The 21,550-nt window shown below is 36.4% G+C and overlaps 1 protein-coding gene across 2 annotated transcripts in view; it reads right to left on the minus strand.

Moving 5' to 3' along the window:
* The window catches only part of Tmem245 (transmembrane protein 245), an 82,910-nt gene that overhangs the window by 30,080 nt on the left and 31,280 nt on the right, over window positions 1-21,550 (minus strand). For both annotated transcript variants that reach the window (XM_034636752.2, XM_027943008.2), the window contains 4 exons: window positions 17,343-17,425; window positions 13,150-13,240; window positions 6,060-6,158; window positions 3,958-4,089 (listed from right to left, as the gene is read on the minus strand). In XM_034636752.2, coding sequence (XP_034492643.2) covers window positions 3,958-4,089; window positions 6,060-6,158; window positions 13,150-13,240; window positions 17,343-17,425 — 405 coding nt within the window. The remainder of the gene's footprint in view (window positions 1-3,957; window positions 4,090-6,059; window positions 6,159-13,149; window positions 13,241-17,342; window positions 17,426-21,550) is intronic.

A 21,550-nucleotide genomic window follows, 5' to 3' on the forward strand; every position in this document is an offset into this window, starting at 1 on the left:
CAGGAGACACCTAAGCCATAAAGCAGCATATTCATGAAAAGTGGTCTCTGCTGTGGGTAAGAAATGACCAAGGCGGCCTCACCGTCCTCTAGCTGTTCTGCATCCCTGCACCCTGAGTCCACTGCTCACCACAAAACCTCTGATTATTAATATGACTTCCCAGCTATTTACTGAGAGTCCTTAGCACACCTTCTATGGAACTCATGAAGACTCAAAAGAAGCAGTTTAGAAAAAGACTAAAACAGAACATTATAGGGATGCAGAGGTCAAAATAAGAAAAAATGTAGGGGAACCTCAATGTGTTCTGAAATCACTAGGAAGAGTCCACAAACAAGACTGGCTCTAAGTTGCCTATGGACTATAAGATCAGAAAGAGAACAGACAAAATAAGCAAATAAAAGCATAAAGGAATAAGACTATGAAAAGCAGAGTCTTCTAGAGTATGAAATATGGTTTGAAAGACATTGCAGTATTATGGCAAGTCTGGTCTCTGGAACCAATGAAAGAAGAACTGAATCTGAATATCTACTGTTACTTTTAATGCCACTATCCTATCAAAATGAAAGCAATTATCTTGGATTTACAGAAGTTTTATGAAAATTAAATTTTAGAAAATATTTTAAAGAACCTAGCACAATATTTGTCATAAAATATTTTATATAAAAAACACTAAATAATCTGTTTCCTGAACTACTACTCAATATTTAAATGTGTTTAGACATAAGAATTGTGTCCTTTTTTGGGGGGAGAGGGATTTCATGGCTAAATTGTTTTAATTTCAAAAAACTGCCCATTTGTTTTCTTTCCATAAAAATTTATAAAATTTAAATAATTCTTTTGTATCATCTATCTTAATTTGATTCAGTAACAGCACTTCATCTGTCAGTAATAGATCCTTTAAAATTCAACTATTGCAGGCTCAAAGAAAGACAAAAAAAGGATTCAATAACTTCTTGTTAACACACCTGAATTTTGGGGGAAAACAAACATTCAAATGTATTTATTATTAGACAATAAGTTATCTTGGATATGCACTGGCATGAAAAAGTTACCTGGAAGGTCCATAAACTGAGTAGAATCTGCTGACCCTTGGGCTTTTCTACAAGCTGACCTGGCTGAAGACCTTCAAACTGGCTGTTTCACTCTTAGAAAGCATCAAACTGCCAAGGGTCACCAGACAGATATCTGAGGATAGCCTCAAAGGTGAAAGGTGAAACTCAGAACAAACAGAGGGCAACTTTTATTAGTAATATTCTCAAAGAAATAACAAAGGAAGGCTTGGTATATAAGAAAGAGCTGTTGGAAATTACAAGTATGATAGCAGAAACAGGAAATTCAATCAAGATTTCAAGAGTAAAGTTGAAGCCACTTGGGAGGGGGTGGTGGGAGGGAGTACTAAAAAGGGAAACAAAAGATGTTTATAAAATTAAGCAATCCGACACTTGAATATGGCTCCTGGACAACCCACGCCCCCAAGGTCCTTCTGAGGTTATGTGAAGCCAAAGCTATTTTCTTAATAATAATCAAGCCCATGCTTTACTTCACGTTGGCCTCTGCACTGGTGGTATAAAGACAATCAATGATGGGCAGAGCTGCTGGGGACATGGCAGGAATCAAGGCAGTGGGCACAAGACTGTTCTAGAGTTCATTGTATTCACTGCCACACAGCTGGCACCAGCTTCACTTAAGCATATACTCTATGCAGCAGGAAAAGTCATTAATTCAATTTTGTATCAATCTTTGAATACCTTTTTTTTTTTTTTTTTTAACATTCTGTGTGAGGAAAAGGGAAGTAAGCAAAACACACTCCTGCCACTCACTCACTGAAGTTCAACAGTCCTCAGAGGAAGGGCACTTGTGTGACTGACCTGGGAACAGAACTAGCTGAACTTCTCACTGAATACCATTTCCTTGTGAATTCAAAATGAATAAAGTTCATTTACAACTGAATAAAGTGTCACTTAAAAAAAAAAAATCACCCAGTGTTTGTGGTCAACAATAAAATTTGAGCTTTTGAGAAAAAAAGTTAATTTTGGAAATTTTTATCAGGTGTTGAGGCCTTGATAGCTAAAGAACATAATTTTTTAATACTACAAAGTATCAATATTTTGAAGATGTACAGATACCAGTGAATTGATATTCCAAATGATCAGTGTATACTACCAAAGCACACAAGGCTGAAACACTCCCAACCAAGATGGACCAAAAGACTTTAATACACAAGAATACAAAAAGATCACGGATACGATTTTAAATTTCACCCTGCAACTAACCTTTTAAAAGTTAATTGAGTTTTGATATAGTATCAAAGAATAGCCACAATAAAAATCTATTAAAAGATTTCTCTCTTTTCTATCTAGATACCTGTGTGAGACTGGATGATCTTCCTATACTTCAACCAAATAAACAATCCCAACAGACTGGAGGCAGAGCAGACTTGAGAATGCAGACGTTTAACAGACTGAAAATTTAAAAGAAAGCCACTCTTCCCAGTACTTCTTTTTTCATTTTAGAAAACAGTATTTTTCACAAACTAAAAGCATACTCTATATATTAACATGTAATGTTGTTATTTAATAAAGAGATAAATATGCACTTTGGAATCTTTAGATCAAAAGTTTGAGAATCACTGGACTAGAGGAAACATAGGGAAAGGATTATCAAAAACATAAGCGCCTATCGAGGTATGTCACACCTGTAGCCCCAGCTACTAGGAAGACTAAGGCAGGAGAATAGCTGGAGCCCAGTCTGGGCAATACAAGCCCCTTAAAAAAAAAAAAAAAAAAAGACCAAAAAAACCCCTATAAAATAAAAACTGAAGGACATGATTTATAGACTTAACTGTAAACTGTTACAGCAATCTAAGGGAAGAGTGTGATTGCAGGTACAGGGAGCAAGAGGAGGAATCATAGAAAAATCACAAGGGAGGTATTAGAAGGCATTGAAGGACTTGAAGAAGTCACATCTTTACCTTCATCTTCCATATTTGGAAGCCAAAAGATAATACCTAAAATAGCAAAAACAAAAAAGGGCAGTGTAAGCATTATTTTAGAAATTCAGAGGTAAACACCCAGGTAAAGCTGCTTCTGGAGGTTGTCTCTGGGAAGCAAAGAACAAGGCATTACTTCTTTTTAATAAAAATCTTAAAGCACTGACTTTTCAGCTATATTATTACTTAGATTAAGCTTCAATTTTTAAAAATTTAACTTTTGTTAATTTATTGGAATCCACTAGTCTATTCACAGGAACATTCTCATCTCTGTGACTAACCACATGCCAAGACACCCGACAAAGTCTACTCCAGAATGATGCAGAGTAGACGTTAAGACTCAGCAATGCTATAAGGCTGCAGAAGTGGATGGTACATGACAGAAAAGTTGGGGGGAAGACAACAAGCTAAGTCCTCACATATTCAGTTTCTGTAATGTAATGAATGAGTCATATTTCCATATGTCAAGGGCTTCGCCCACTAGAAAAACAGATCTCTCTCTCTAATGTCCAGCTGGGAACATTCTGGTCAGCCTGGGTGACGAGGATTCCTGAGAACATGGGAGCCCACAGCTTCACTCACATGCTGCAGGATTCAGCATCTTACAAGTGCATTTCAACAGAGCAAGGCAGGGGACCAACACCTGAAGAAAACTGCTTTGGGATATCTTTCTAGTGCAGGAAGAGTTCTCCAGCCTTGGGCTGGGGTTGTGCCTCAGTGGCAAAGGGCTTGCCTCGCATGTAATGAGGCACTGGGTTCAATCCTCAGCACCACATAAAAAAGTAAATGAGCAAAATTAAGTTGTTGTGTCTATCTACAACTAAAAAAAAAAAGAGTTCTCCAGCCTATAAATGTCGTGGCATTAAAAACGGAGTAACTGAAGGCTTCATACTGTGTAAAGAAAACCTGGAATTAGAGTTCTGTTTTTAATCTGTAAGTCCACCATAACTATAAACACTATTCCTTACCGAAAGAAATGTCTCAATGTTCTCGTGAACAAAGGAGGCGATGTCCTGCCAGTCCAGAATGTCTCCCAGCCAGCTGTTCTGACGACTTACATGCATCTTATGTCCTTTGTGCCTTCCAGAATGTGTTACATTCTATGAGACAAAACAGTTCAAACATGAAACTTCCATCTTAACCTAGAGTGAAAAGTATAAATGTCCCATTCTGCTTTAGGTCCACTGTGTACCTCAGGAAATACTCAAAGGTGAAAAACCTTTATATTATTTAAGAAATCAAGTAAGACATCTAAAGAAATGAAATGTAACACTTTTCCATTTACATTTTAGGTACCGTATCTAAGCCTGGCTCAAGTACTTCTTTCCTAAATACATTTTTGAAACACTCAATATATACAACAGAATTCTAAAACACCACTCACTTTCACCTTTTTCTTCTTAATTCCTCCACCTTTTTCTTGGTCTTCTACCTTTGTTTATTCCTCCTTCCTCATCTCCATTATTAACCTTCTATACAAAAGCCAGCACAGTAATAATGTGCCTATATCCCAGCCATTCAAGATGAGGCAAGAGGACAGCCTGAACCCAGGAGCTTGAGATCAACTGGGCAACACAGTGAGCTAGTCTCAAAAAGGAAGAAGGAAAAATGTCTTTTGTACAAGATAAAAGGAGGAGCAAAGTGACTATGACAAAGAATCAAGGATAAGGGGGAAAATACAATTCATCTATCAGGAAGGGAACGACACTGGTAGGGATGCCACCATAATTATATTTGAAAAAAATGTGAATAAACAAAGTGAGGTTAACATTCAGGGTGAAGTTCTTAACATTTTGCATGTGCTTCCATTCTCTCGTTTTTGCAAATAAAACACTGATATTAATATCCATTATACAATGCAGAGACTCAGGTCCTGGTGAAAGAGGTTTAAAAAAAAGAAAGAAAGAAAGACAGTATACTATTTATAGATCTATACTAAAAGGGTGAGGCACAGGAAACTCTGTTAAGAAGCCCCAGAGTTGGCAAAGGACATAGATATGACCTTTATAATTACCTGGTTCTTAAGCAATCAGAATGAAATATATGATATTCAAACTAATATGCCATTAAAAGTCTTAACTCCCAGTCTTTGAAAGGTAAGAAAACCAGTACCATATTCCCTCAACTCATACAAAGGCAAGAGAATAACATTCAAAACAGGTCAGTAAGTCACAAATTCAAGTTTAAAGACAGTTCCCCTCGCTTCCACCCCAGGTTAAGAGATTTATAGCTGCTCCTCCTTTCCTTACATCAACCTGGGAAAGAACCAATGCCTCTGCCCTTCAGTATGCAGAGCTCAGCTCCTGACAGCCACTGGACCTGGTATGGAGCACAGCTCAGCAGAACACGCTGCTTTCTAATCCATTATTTTTATACTCGGGGAAAAACTGCATTACTTTCCATCACAAATTCTGAAGTAAAAGTACATAAACATACACAGTACACAAGGTTGATTTAAAGTAAAGGTCTCTAAACTTTTAGTACTATTTCCACTTTCTCAGAGAAAAGTTCTTAAATAGGTAGAAGTGTACTGTCTAAAACAGGAACAACTAGCCACATGTGGTTACTAAAAGCTTAAAATGTAGGTAGCCCAAAAATAGATATGCTATTTGGTATAAAATGCCCACTAAATTTCAAAAGCTTAGGATTAAAAAAAGAATATAAAATATCACATGCAGCTTGCAAGGGCTGGAGACACAGCTCAGTAGAAGAACACATGCTTAACATTCACAAGACCCTGGGTATAATGCCTGGCACCAAAAAAACCCCAAACATGTGGCTCACATTACATTTCCACTACTTAGAGCTGGTCTGGAGGACAAGATGTCATCTATAACAAGCAGAGGACAGAATAATGATACAACAGACAATCCAAGTTAACAAGTTCTGCCAAGAGACAAACCATTGACATAAGATGACTTTTAGTGACCTGAGGCTTAAGATCCTGCTATTTAAGAATTTCAATAAATGAAATTCCAATGTGAATACAATCCTATGTAGTCAATGAATGTATAAATTACATTAAAAGGACTTCAGTTTATAATGAAAATCCTTTGCTAAGATAACTTACCTTTACAAACCAAGAATGATACAGTCTGTCCCAAAGTTCTAGTACTTGCTTCTCAATTACAGCTGTATTATTCATCTTATCTCCTAGAATTTTATGAAGCTAGGAAAAAATACAGATATAATCTGATTTAATAATTCAGGCAACAACTCAATACAGGCTGGGTCTTCATTTGTCCAAACCAAACTAAAATGTTCCAGATTATTTAGTTAAGGCTAGCCTCATTGTGTTATATTCTTATATTCTATTTCTCAATGTTCCCAGTAAATTCCCTTTCCTTTCTCATGTTTTTCTTCTTTTTTCTTTCCTCTGTTCCCAGGTCTCTAAGAGATACATAAGAAAATGGTACAAATGAAGCCATGCTTACTGACCTCTCTGGGCTCATGTACCCAGAGAAAAATCTTAACCCTATGACCCCAGTGCATATGTATCATATATATGTATGCAAATGTATCATAAATATATATATTTATACAGTGCATATGTATCATATATATATATTTATATAAATATTTTATATATACACACACACATATCATAATACAATGTATCACTGTATATATAATATATACAATGTGCCATATTATAATCATAGAGATACATATCTCTATTATTAAGAATTTTCACAGAAATTTAAGTAAAATTTTAGGACCTTAGCAATAAACACAAATCCTCCCTCAGTTTGTACATTGAGACAACTATGCCTCAGACAACTATGACTGATCAGACTAAAACCATATTGCAATATTAAAGACAATTTTAAAACACCCTGATTTGTAATTCCATTCCCTTAATACAACTGTTTGCATTTTTCCTTTTCCTCTGCAATTTTCTACTTATTTACAGACTATTCTTAGAAATATATGTGGTCTTTTGCATCATAAACATTTCATCTTTGACATTCATTACCCACTCATAGATCCTCATAGATCATATAGATGGCTCCCAATTTTTAATGTCATAAATAAATCTTTATATATAGCTATTTTTTTCTTACCACTAACAGAAAATAAATGAATAGGAATCAAAGAAAACAATGGCTCTGACTATGCATTGCTAAACAGTCTTCTAAAAGGATTGTATCAATTAATACTTTCCAACATCATATGGATATAACAATTTCCCAGAAGTCTATGGATTAACTGAAAACTTTTAGATAATTTAGTAGGTGATCATTTTTCCATTCTGGTTTACACCTTTAGTCCATCTGATGTTGGTCTCATAGATATTGGTGCCAGTTATTAGACATAGCTGATGTAAATATAAGCCTCTGTATTGAACTGATTTATTCATAAACCAGACACAAACTAGTGAATATAATAAAAGCCATCTATCTCTATATAGCTTAAATTTACAAATGTATTTTCACCTACATCAGATGATCTTTACAACAATCCCAAGAGATAGAAAATGGTTTTGATGAGCTGGGAGAGTAGCCCAGTGGGAGAGTGTTTGCCTAGCATGCACAAGACCCTGGATTCAATGCCCACCACCAGGAAAAGAAAAAGAGGAGGTGGGGGGGTAATGAAGCTAAACAGCAGTCAGGATAAAACCTCTAATGTTATTTCAACTACAGTATATATAACCTATGAACAAAAAAAACACCTCCTAGAGCAAATTACTCAAAATGATTAAAATCCACAAGTGCCCAGAATCTAATTTCCTTTAGTTACTTTAGTCTTGTATATATCATGACTGTCAGACACTAACTTCCTACCAATTCTCCCATCAGTTTCTGAGCTCTCCCTCACCAGAAAAACCCTAAAATTGTTAGTTGGCATAAATCTAGGTCGTGCACACATGGTGGCCTTTTACAAAGTAAAGCACTATTTTAAGCAGGCATCTCTTTATAAGTCTCACTCTCAGCCCAACAGCTAAATACCACAACCATTAAAGGACAAAATGGCATAATTTTACAAACATATTATAAAACACTCTTTCCAAAATCCTGGTAATACCCACCATAGCAGAATATTATAGACCCAGAACGCTGTCCTGCTCATTTAAATACATAGTGCAAGTCACAAGGAAGACTGGGCTAGAGAACAGAGTCTGATGGACTTAACATTGCTATTCCCAAAGAACGAATGAAGGGCACATATCATTGATAGTATATGACATGCTCTCTATATGTGAAAGGCAAGAAAGCATTAAAAGCCATCAGAAAATGACTTGAGAAGGCAAACATCCTCATGTCTAAAATGGGAATGATAAAGTCAGGGGACAATTCTCTGTACTCATCCCGCTTGAAATCTCAGCATTTGCCAGACTGAGGAGGTCTTTGTTGACACACCTTCTTCTCTAGGCTTCTGGGCTGCACAGGTTGCTTTCATTCTACCTCAGGACTATGACTCAGTCCACTGGCTCCTTCTTTGACCTCCAAAACCTCAAGTGCTCCAGGAGTCTACCTGTGATCCTCTTCTATCTGCCCTCTCTACTTAGGCCATGTTATGAGCTGTACCCTGTCCACACCAAAATTAACATGCTGAAGTCCTAACCACCAATTCTTCAGAATGTGACTGTATTTGGGAGAGTCTCTCAAGAGGTAATGAAGTTAAAATGAGGCCATTGGCATAGGTCCTAATCCAATATATCTGGTATCCTTACAGGAAAAGATTGGGACACAGTCACATACAGGGGAAGACGATGTGAAGAGACAGGAAGATGATGACATCTAGAAGCCAAAGGAGAGAGGCCTCAGGAAAACCAACCCTGCCCACACTTGAATCTCACTTAGCCTCTAGAACTGTGAGAAAATAAATTTCCATGGTTTACGCCAACCAGTCTGTGGCACTTTGTTATGTCATCCCTTGCAAACTAATAGAGGCCACTTCATCCAATCTCATGGGTACCATCTAATAATTCTTTTTTCTTTTTTCACCTTTTGTATTTTCCTCATTCCAATTTCATAGTGACCATAGAGTCAACGAATAATTTTCTGGCAAAATCAAACAAAGTCTATCCATCAACCATCTAACACAGGAACTGAGTGGATTATGCCTGTATCAATAAGAGGGACATTATATATAATTTCTTGTTTCAATGCTTTTTCTAAATCAAAAATAATTTCAATTTACTAACAAACTAAAAAATCAGAACAAAACTCAAAAGGAAAAAAAATTCAAAGAAACAATATTCTGACTTACCCAGATTATCTATTCTATGTTATTTTATTTCCTTTAGAATAATTTATTCTCCTTTGCCAAAATCAATCATGCATAACATGAATTAAATGGCTGACTTCCCCAGCAGAGTCAAAGTTCTACAAGGGCAGGGTCCACATATGTCATGTTCCATTAATCTCAGGGCCTCTGGAAAGGAATCTTTTAAATGTATCTGGTGAATCCACTTTAAAAGGTATAAACATCTACTCTTTTTGCATGAAATAAATGTGTGAATACTTCAATCAAAATGTCTGGAAGATAATATATGCAGGCTTTCTTCAACACACTTGAAGTGATCTGACTTAGCAAATGTCTTCTAACTTCAAAATTTTAATATTACATGACATAGAACATTCATCTTCATCTACTTCCCAAGACTCTGTAGTCATAAGATATAGCATAAATCTTCTCAATGAATTGTTTTCCTATAGCCTGAATACCCACAGAGTAAAGCTTGGACCTGACATTTGGGTAGATCAGGCCTTAGGGCTCCGCATTCACCCCCAGTGACACAGCAGAAGCCCCATCTGATGACTCCTAAGCTGCCATCTATTCCCTTGAACTCCAACTCTGTATATCCACCTGCCTTCACGGCAGTCCTATCCAGATATTAGGTAACTCAAACTAACTATGCCTCAAATTTAATTACTGATCCATCCGCGTCACCTAAACCCTATTATCACCTCCACATCTTTTCCATCAGAGCTATTCTTCTAGTTAAACAACCAAAACTTCCTTTCCTTACGTTCTGTGTCCAATCTATGAGAAATTCCTCTTACCACAAACAAAAAAACAGAAAGAAAGAAAATCCTAAATCTGACCAATTCTTCCATTTTATATTTCTACAACCCTGATCCAAGTAGTTAACATCTCTCACATGGTCTATTAGAATAACCTTTCTTTTTAAATTTAATTTATTTTTTTTAGTTGTAGGTGGACACAATGCCTTTATTTTTATTTATTTTTTTATGTGGTGCTGAGGATCGGACCCAGTGCCTCACCCGCGCTAGGCGGGTGCTCCACCACTGAGCCACAAACCTAGCTGCTATCAGAATAACCTTTTATCTGGCCTCTCTGTCTTCTCCTTTTCTTGCCCCCTTCTCCATAAAGCAACCAAAATAAGGTCCAACATGCTAAATCAGGTCACATCCCCTTCTATGTAATTTGCATAATGCCTAAATTTATAACTAAAATAAAACCCCTACCTTCTTTGTCCTGATCTAGGCTTGCCTTGCTGCCTCAGCTTGACCCAATCTTCTACTAATCCTTTGCCGACTGCCTTCTCCTCATCATTAAGTCTTAATGGAAATGTCACCTTCTCAGAGACCTTCTCTGGAGTTCTAGCTAAAGCATCATGCTACCACATTACTCAATAAGGCAGCACTTATTAGCACCTGAGTTTTTTCATTTGTTTGCATGCTTGATGACGGTCTCCACTCACTGGAGTGTAATCCCTGGGAGAGTGGAAACTCTGTAATTTATCACTTTCCACCCAACACCTAGCACAGAATGGGGCCTGTTTATGGCTGGCTGGAACCTTCTTCATTCTGATCATGGAAGGAGGGACAGAGTAAACATTATTTATTCTCTTGCTATCCCAGATTTTTATTAAAGACATAAAAAGCAGAAAGGGTAGTTCAAGCAAGAATGCTGAGTGAAGAAAGCCAACTGGAAAGTCCACGTATGACCCAAACAATATGAAGGGACACAGGAGATGAGGCTGACAACATAAGCTGGGGACGGGAAGACCAGACACACACCCTGAAAAACTCTTCTGGGAATGATGTTTTCCCCTATTTCAGGCCTCTCTGGACTTTAGCTCTTACAACCCAATTCTTCTTATATGATTTTGAGTTAGATAAGACTTTCAGCTCATTAAAGTTACATCTGCAGTTTTTTAAAAATAATTTTATTGATATATAACTCACAGGACTTATAATTCATGTAAGTACCCAATTCAACGATTCTTAGTATATTCACAACATGCAACCATTACCATATATCATTTCAAAACATTTTCATCATCCCAAAAAGAAATCCCATTCACATTAACAGTTACTCCCTCATTCTTCCCCAGCCCCATCACTCCTGGAAATCATAACTCTATTTTCTGTCTATAAATTTGCCTTCTCTGGACATTTCATATAAACGAAATCTTACATTCTTTTATGACTGCTTCTTTCACTTAACATAATGTTTTCAAAAATAATCCATGCTGTAACACTCATCATTACTTCATCCCTTTATATGGTTAAAATATATCCCATTTTATGAACATTCAATGTTTTTAGATATTATTCCGCTGTCTTTTCAATCAAGATCACACATACTTTATAATTTTTGTTATCAAATGCCCATCGTCTTCATTTTAGAAGGTTTTATACCTATTTTTCTCTAAGTAATTTGAAATCTATTTCTTTAAAATCTAAGGTCCATGTCTCCGGCTACCCAAAATTCCCTCTACTTTATACTCTGCCCAGAAAGATAAGGATTCTAGAATAAAAATTTCTCCCAGATATATTAATAAAGAATAAAATGCCATGATTTAAGCAAAATAACATGTCCTAGAAAGCTGAAAATCTTCTGCAATGGCTGGATTTTCCTCTTATGACAGTTCTAAGATAAGTAAAAGATAAATTTGTGGATGCTTATCTCATATATAAATAAATAATATATGCATGTATACATTATTTTTTTTTTAAAGAAGGAACATGTAGTGATTAACTTATCGGGGACAGACATAACTGTCTCTCAATTTTTTTTTTTTTGGTGGGGTTGGGGGGTACCAGGGATTGAAATCAGGGACTCTCAACCACTGAGCCACATCCCCAGCCCTATTTTGTATTTTATTTAGAGACAGGGTCTCATTGAGTGACTTAGAGCCTTGCTGAGGCTGGCTTTCAACTCATAATCCTCCTGTCTCAGCCTCTCAAGCCACTGGGATTACAGGTGTGCACTACAACCTGTGGCTCTCTCAACTTTTAACCAGACTTGTTCCATCTTTAATTCTGGGGAGGGAGGAGGAGATTTGCTTTCAAACAAGAAATTATATACTGATATAATTTTCCAGCCACTAGTCTCACTGCAAAAAAAACTTGTCACCATATGAATCTAATTACTTCAGTATATTAAAACTTTACTCCCATGGGCAACAGTAGGAGAGAAAAAAAGAATATCCCAAACCCATACTGAAGAAGCTAATATCTAACTGTGACAATTATGTCTTTCCTTCCCCTTCAGTCAAGGTCATCTCCTCAAGAACACTCCTGTCTCTGCTTCTTTGCTCACATTAACTACCCTTCCTAAAATACACTCTTCCTTGATCTGCCCTTCCTTCAAAGTTTATCTCAAGTGCCATATGAAAGCACTTTCTCCAGTTTAGCACACACCACTACCACACTATGGCAGAAAGAACAAGGATTTGGAGCTGGTCATTAGCCTGAAGCTGATTTCCTATATGACCAACGGGGATCTACCCAGCCTAGCTGAGTATGTTTCCTCATCTGCAAAGCAAGCAAAATAATTCAGACTCCTGTAGCTTTCTTGAAAAGATTAAATGAAACTAATCGGAAACTGCCAAGCACTGTTACAGGCAGATAAGAGGATGGCTTATTACCTTTTTCTCCTCCTTTGACCATATTTGACCATCCAAGATTAGTGATCATTCTGTCCTAAAAAAAATAACAATCAGATCCACCTCAAGAAGAAAGTAAATGAATAACCTCTTAGATTGTTGAGGCTACTAGCACTGTATGGTGTGATTATCTAGAGCTTTAATTTCATTTTATGTTGCTTGTCAACCTGTAGATTTAAGCTTATTTCAAAAATGGAAATCATTCCAAACAGAATCTCTATGCTTTCTCGAAGCAAGAAGTCACTACCAACAGAGACCCTGCAAAGAGGAAGCCACAGAAAGGCTCTTCCCTTACCTTGTGGGTTATCCATTCTCGCCCATACTGATAGACATTGTTAGCTGCAGAATTCAGGGCTCTTTGGACCACCTGAGCCTCAGGAAGCCAACTAATTTAAAATAAAAAATGAAAAAAAAAAAGGATATTTTTAGTGTACCATTCCAAAAACACTTTAAACATGATGTGTTACTTTAGGAAGCAATAATGCCAATCAGTCATTAATACACAGATGTGCATCACAAGCAAGGATTGTTGACATCTGGGCCTGACTGGCCTAATTGTTATACTCAAAATTTCCCTTTGATCTTAGCATTTAGACCCACTTTTCCTCCTTCATTCCACTTTGCCTTGTTTCTCTGTTCACACATAATCTGGGTCATTTGCCTATTTCAGCACCAGAAGTAGTTCTGGAACACTGGGATAGTCAAAATCTGGAACAAAGTTCTCAAAGTGCGATCCATGAACCAGCAGTACCAAAACTGCTTGAAAACCTGTTAGAAAAATGAAAATGTGGGCTGGGGATATAGCTCAGTTGGTAGAGTGCCTGCCTCGCATGCATAAGGCCCTGGGTTCATCCCCAGCACAAAAAAAAAAAAAAGAAAAAAAAAAATGCTTGGGGCCAACCCTGGACCTACTGAAAAATCGAGACTCATCGATCTAAGGAAGTGAAAAACTGAGAAAGAATTCAGAAAATTAACAGGGTAAATAATTATTTTCAATTTATTATCCACTAAAGATTTTTTTAAGATGTGAGGAATTCCTGAGCAAAACACACACATACAGTGCATGTAAAACCAGTAAAGTCCAAAGACAATATGTTGCACCGATGCAAATTTTCTGGTTTTGTTACTGTCCTATAGTTATGGACAATGACAACGCTGGAGGGGATGGAATCAAGAGAATAGGGGACCTCCCTATACATGTCTTGCAACTTCATGTGACTTCAAAAGTTAAACCAAATAAACAAAACACCTGTCTACAACAACCTGATCTAGGGCTGCTCCGACTACTGTGCTTTCAAAATAGCAATAGAGATGGCGCTATTACAATTCAAAACCAGTATGAAAGAACTTGGGTTTATTTGCCTTATAGAAGAATGACTGCCAAAGAATAGGAATCCTTTATAATACTGAGACTAGCCCTGGAGGACAACACCTGGGAGAAGGCTTGCCTGGATCAGGTGGCTCTTTCCTAAACCCTAATAGATGGATCATGTTGATTCCTTGCTTTCTCATTTCAAAATATTTTATGTTAAAAGAACATAAAGGGCATAAAGGACAGATGATCTCACTTCTTACCTCAAAGGCATACTGCCCTAATTTTCCACTTTCCCCAGTCCAACCCACTAAACTCAAGGGTTTATATTCATATCTATTCTGATCTGCTTTCCTCAATTTGTGCTGTGGATTCATCTCCTGCTTCATCCTCAGAGACATGTCCCAAGAATTACCCCTCTCCTAATATTTTCAATTCCTTCTACCGTACCAATTTCTTCCTTTCAGCAAATAAATGAGATTCCTCCATCTTAAATTTTTTAAAATTTGCTCTTCACTTCCCTTCAACCATCAGCTGCTCTTTCACAGATAAACATGAGAAAGATAAACCCACACTTACTTTCTCCACTTTCTCTCTTCCCCATAATTTAACACAAAGTAATCTAATCAGGTTCTGCTCTGCTAACTGAATGCACTGATCCTGTAGTCACTACATCCAATCTCACTCTTACTTTTTCTGAAGCCTTTTTAGGGGGGAGGGGCAATAATGAGGACTGAACCCCAAACCTCATTCATACTCAGCATGACTCTCTCTACCACTAAGCATGTGCCCCAGCCCTTCTGCAGCAATCTGACATCTGCTAACCACTACTGCTTTCTTAAAATTTTCTCTGCCCTTGGCTTTCCTCTTGTTTCTCTCATTCTCCTTTGCCACCTATGGTTTTCTTTTCAGTCTTAAAGGCCAGAGATAATCCAGAGGGCATATACCCAGGGTCCTCTGTGTGCATCACATACATTCTTTCTTAATACACTCTAATGCCAACCCAGACCTCCGATTCTGGACTCACACCAACTGCTAATTCCTTCCCTTTATCCCTGATTTCTCTCCTGCACTGCATACCCATCTAGCCTCCTGGATGCCTCCACCTATCCTTCCTGCAAATACCTAAAACTTAACAGGTTAAATTTAAAAAAAAAAAAAAAAAAAAATGAATTTTCCCCACCAAACCTCTCTTCCATTTCCTGTCTTACTGAATCCACCGTCATATATTAATTTCTTAAGCCAGAAGCAAGTCACACTAGATTTCTTCTTCCTATATCTAATTCACAACCAACAAATCTCCTTAAGATTATACAACTCTATCCCTCCTGCCCACTCCCGCTAGACCTATCCACAGTCCAGGGCTTTACAACCTCTTATCAGGTTTTACTCTGATTCTCAGCTGGTCTCAAGGGCTACATCTTACACCCCACAATGCAGATGGGAAGACTGTTCTAGAATGAAATCTGATAACACTTCCACTTCTTATATCTTTTTTTCTAATATTTATTTTTTAGTTGTAGTTGGACACAAGACCTTTATTTTATTTATTTATATGTGGTGCTGAGGATCGAACCCAGGGCCTCACATGTGTTAGGCGAGCACTTTACCGCTGAACCACAACCCCAGCCCCTGCTTCTTATATCTTAGTCAAGAAAATAAACATCCTTGCACCCCTCTTATACCCCCTCTGGAGCCCACCCTACCCCAATGTGTAATCCTTCTGTCACTACAAATTGCAGAGTCTGCTTTCTCTGGAAGTTTACATAAATAAAATCATACACTATAGTCTTTTTTTTGCCTGATGTCTTTCACTCAGCATGCTCATACTGCATGTTGGTATGTGTACTATTAATTCAATTGTATTTAACGCTGAATAATACCCCATTGTATTGTATTTAATGCTGAATAATACCCCACTGTATAGATATGCCACAATTTTAAACTAACGAGAAGTACTGAGGACAAGTAACTTGGGTATACTCTAGGTAATATGGTAAGTCAGTAGAAATACATTTTCAAAGGAATTCTTTTAAGAATATTCAAATGTGATGTTAAAGAAAGTTCAAGCAATATCCAAAGCAGGCTTTATATTAAGAAATCAAAGGAGAAAAATCAACATAAATTTCAATTTATAATCCTAAAATCAGATTATTTCCTGACTTAATTAGTGACTAAAAAGGGTAATAGAGCAGGCCATGCCATTTGTAATGAAGTATAAAATAGGTAAACAGCATAACTCTGCTACCATTCCCCACAAAGACCTAAAACCCTTTTTATACAAGTTAAATTAAGCAAGTATACAGAACTCCTTGAGGTAGGAGAACAGTAAACTTTCTCTGTGCAGGGCTAAAGAATAAAAACCTTAGGCTCTTCAGATGTGGCTCTCTGTGCCACAACTACTCAAGTCTGAATGCTCAAAGTCCCAAATCAGTGAGAGGCAATAAGTAAATGAATGGGCAGAGCTGTGCTTAAAAAAAAAAAAAAAATTCACAAAAACAGGCAGATGGATTTGATCCTGGGCCAAGTTTGCCTATCCCCCCCCCCAAATTATTACAAATATGAAACTATTTCAAGAATTACATAGACAGTTGAGGAGTCACACATATAGTGCATGGTTCCCTTCAGCTGGATAGACACACTGGTTCTAAGTACTGATTGCCACTGGAGAATTACTATCCCAAGTTGTTAAAACTATAATCCTGGTCCTTCATCTCTAAAATGAGGGTAATTTCTTCAATCTACCTCAGTCACTATGCAAACAAATGACATCAGGCAGATGAAATTATAAACATGATGTAAATATATAAATCTCAATTCAAACATAAGGTATGGAGCTGGCACAGTGGTGCATGCCTATAATTCCAGCTACTGGGGGAGCTAAGGCAGCAGGATCATGAGTTCAAGGCCAGCCTGGGCAACAAAGCAAGATCCCATCTTAAAAAAAAGTCATTTATCATACATTAGTCCTAAAATTTTAAGCACTTGCCCCTCCTCTTCCCATATTACATGCCATTCTTCTGAAAAAAAAATATATATTATTTATCAAAGCTTTGGCAAACCCTATCTTTTAATCTTCTAATGTAGCTGTAATGGTAAAGATCATTTCATGCCAACAGATGTTGAAATTAGGTCATCCATCACTACTTTTTTTTCCCCAAAAACAATATTCTTACTTTGCCCACTCAGGGTGATTTGCTAGGGTTTCATTAATCAAATTACTTGTGACTTCAATCATGTGTACACTCTCTTGATGTACCTGTATTATGGATAAAGAAAAAAGAATCTCAGTAATTAATAAAACTAATTTAAAATTTAACTTTCTACTCTAACTGGAGCAATGCTTTTAGAGTCATATAATTACACATCTTGGTTTTAATTAATTTATAATATGCACTGAAAAGTTGCTCTACATGCCCCATGAAACACACTATAAGAAATAAAAAATACATGACAGTTCCCTGTCCTCAGGAAGCTCAACAATTCACTTGAGGGAAAAAAAAAAAAACACATAAACAGATATATATTTTACTTAAAATACAAGGATATGTATTTTAATACATATATAAAATGTTTAATTTGCATATATACGTGTGTGAATATATATTGTAACTACATATGCAACATGACACTCTATTAGCTAACAATTATATTGCTAGGTGAGATGTACAAGCAAATAAGCAACTGAGGAAATACAAAAAAGCCAACTGAGGGCTGGGGTTGTGGCTCAGAGGTAGAGCGCTCGCCTACCATGTGTGAGGCACTGGGTTGGATTCTCAGTACGACATAAAAATAAAATAAAGATGTTGTGTCCATCTATAACTAAAAAATAAACAAATATTTAAAAAAAAAAAAAGGGCCAACTGAAACTGCACCTCTAACTTTGCCTTGCCTGATAACCAAGGAAATAAGGGGAATAAAAAACGAAATGCACCAGATGAGGAAAAGTTTATCTGTGACACCAAAACAAGGAAAGAAACAATTCAGTGCCACTTGGAATACAGTATCAGGTAAAGAAACAGAACTGTCTGGAGCACAAGAGGCCTGACAGCTCATTCCTAAGTGACTCCCACACCCAGAGCTGACAAACCCTTAAGATTCACATGTAGCACACAAATCTGCCGAAAGAAAACCAAATCCTTATCCTTTTCTGACTGAAGAGGTCAGAAGCCACAGTAGAGAAGAAACGGATAAATCACAGGAAAAAGATCAACGGTGCTGCCTCACCATACCCTCTTCTCCTCACCTCTCCCTCTCCGTGAAGTTCAAGAATATGCAAGGAACTGAAGAAACCTTGTAAAGATGAGGGCAGTTTCCCATAGGGATGTGTATGACCTCAGCCAAGTGGCAAAAAATGCTAGAACAAATCACATGACAAAATATGGAGCAGAACAGAGTCCACCTGCACTAACAGCCACTGAAGCAGTCACTGCAACCCACTTCCAATTCTATCAGGCCCCAGCAAAAGTGGAAAGAACACCAAAAGACAACTGTAGCTTGAAAAAGAAGACAAACTTTAAACACAGTGAGGAGAGAATCAACTCACAGAGAATGCCTGAAAAAAGCCCCAGACCAAGTAAGGCCTTATAAGTTCTTATGAAGTATTTAGCTTTCATTTGGTGGGACTTAAAGCCTAGAAGTAACATGTTACTTAAGTTTTTAAAGTAAATCTGGATGCTGCATACAGAACAGAGTAAATAATGAAGCAGGAAGCTCTATTGGGAGGGTACTGAACTAACTCAATCAAGCCTGGTGATAGATTTGAGCAGGGCAGTGGTGGTGGAGAGGAAAGCAGGGATTGCATTTGGGATACAGCTTTCATTAACCGACTGTTTTCAGTTAGACCAAGTTTGTATTCCTGAAATGAACCTCATGGTTATAGTATATCATCCTCAATATATAGCTAGACTTAAACTCTTGTTTATTATGGATTTTTGCATCTGTTGAAATATTGATCTGTAGTTTTCTTTCCATGAATGTCTTTGACTAGTATCTGGGCAACAATGGCCTCATAAAATGAGCTGGAAAGTGGTATTTCTTCCTCTGCTAGGTGAAAAGTGTTTTGTAGAACAGGTAATATCCTTCATTAAATGTTTGATAAAATTTTTAATAAAATTTATCAGCAAAATCATCTGGGCCTAAACTCTTCTTTGTAGAAGGATTTGCAGGCAGTAATTGAATTTCTAAGTATACAACTATTCAATTTTTCTATTTCTTCTCAATTCTGTTCCATTTCTTCCTCACAGGAATTTCTTCATTTAATCAAAATTATCAAATTTGGTGGCCTAAATTTGTTCACTATATTCCCTTATTTTCTTTTTAAGGTCTATGAGACATGCAGAGATATTTCCTCTTTGATACTTGTTATTGTTATCTATTTTTCCCTTGATAAGTCTGGATAAAAATCTATCAATTTTCTTTATATTTTTCAAAGAAATTGTTTGTTATTTTAATGTTGTTTCCTGTTCTCTACTTCCAATTTCATTGATTTGCATTTGATCTTTATCATTTCCTTCCATTTACTTTGGATTCAATTTGCTGTTCTTTGCTACCTTCTTAAGGTAGAAGCTTAGATCACCGATTTCTTACTTCCTAATTTAAGAACTTACTGCTATAAATTTCCCTCTAAGGAATGTTTTAAATGCATCTCATAAACTGAGACATGCAGCAGTTTCATTTGCATCTACTTTAAAGTATTCTCCAATTTCCTTTGCAATTCCTTCTTCAATACAGATTATTTTTGTGTTGCTCAATTTCTAAGTATTTGGGGGATTTCCTAGATTTCTGTGACTGATTTCCAATTTAGTTCTGCTGTGTCCAAGAACATGCTCTAGAATTTTAAGATTTCCAAGTTTATTAAGTATTGTTTATCCTAGTATTTCATATTTATAAATATGAAAATAATTCTATTTTCATAGAATATAATAATTATTTATAATGTAATTATATTTGTCAATTAATGTAATAATGTAATTCTATTTGTCAATTAAGTTGAGGTGGTTGACAGTGTTTTAGAAGGCTTCTAAATATCCTTACTAATTTTCTATCTCCTTATTATTATTAGGAGTATTTAATGCCAAACTAAATCATAGATTTGAGCTGGGCATGGAGGTGCATGACTATAATCCTAGTAACTTCAGAGACTGAGGCAGGAGAATGCCAAGTTCAAGGTCAGCCTCAGCAACTTCATGGGCCCCTCAGCAATTCAGTTAGAAAAAAGACTAGGGGTGTAGCTCAAGGTAAAGCATTCCTGGATTCAATCCTCAGAACAAAAAAAAAAAAAAAAAATACTTAAAAATTTTAAAATCATAGATGTGTCTATTTCTCCTTTTAACTATGGATGTTTCTATTTTAGAGCTCTGATATCAGGAGCATACATACTTATAACTTACTGCAACATCATATTATAAAAAGTCCTTATTTTTCTCATAATATTTCTTTTTTTTAATATTTTTACAGTAGATGGACAATACCCTCATTTTTAAAAATTTTTTGTGTATATATAAATTTTTTTGTGTGTATGTATGTGTATATGTATATGTGTATGTGTGTGTGTGTGTGTGTGTGTGTATATATGTATGTTAGTTGTTGATGGACCTTTATTGTATTTATTTGTGGTGCTGAGAATTAAACCCAGTGCCTAACACATGCTAGGCAAGTGCTGTATCAACTGAGCTATAACTCCAGCCCTAATAATATTTCTTAATGATTTTTTTAGTTATTTTACTCTCTACTTTCTATTTGACCTATCTCTACTGTTCCTTTGTTCATCCTTTACTGCCTTTTATGTTCAGCAAATATTTTTAGCTTGTCATTTTAGTTTTCTTAAACTTCACACTATTTAGTGTTGTTATTTATCTAAAATGTTCACATTTAACTGATCAAAATCTACTTCAAGTTAATAATGACTTATATCCACAAAAATATTTACAACTTCACACCAGAATAGTTCCAGTTCCCAGCTCTCTTCTTTATATTACATGTAAAAATACTACTTATAAATAGTTCATTTATATATGTTATAGAGCCCACAGTAGGGTATTACATTTTTCTAAATAATCACATTATTTAAACAAATTAAAAGAGAGGGAAGCTGGACACAGTGGCACATGCCTGTAATCCCAGCTACTTAGGAGGCTAAGGAAGGAGGACTGCAAATTTAAGGCTAGCTCAGTCAACTCATCTCAAAAGTAAAAAATAACAAGGGCCAATAGAAGTAGCTCAGTAGTCAAGCATTTGTTTAGTATGTGCAAGGCCCACCAAAAAAAAAACAAAGGCCCACCAAAAAAACCAACAATTTCCAAAAAAAGAGAAGGAAAACTTAAGGACATATATTTACCCACATGCTGACCAAGTGCTCTTTATTCCTTCCCCTGGGTCCAAA

This window comes from Marmota flaviventris, chromosome 13 (genome assembly GCF_047511675.1).
Source record: "Marmota flaviventris isolate mMarFla1 chromosome 13, mMarFla1.hap1, whole genome shotgun sequence".
In the NCBI taxonomy this organism is placed as follows: Eukaryota; Metazoa; Chordata; class Mammalia; order Rodentia; family Sciuridae; genus Marmota; species Marmota flaviventris.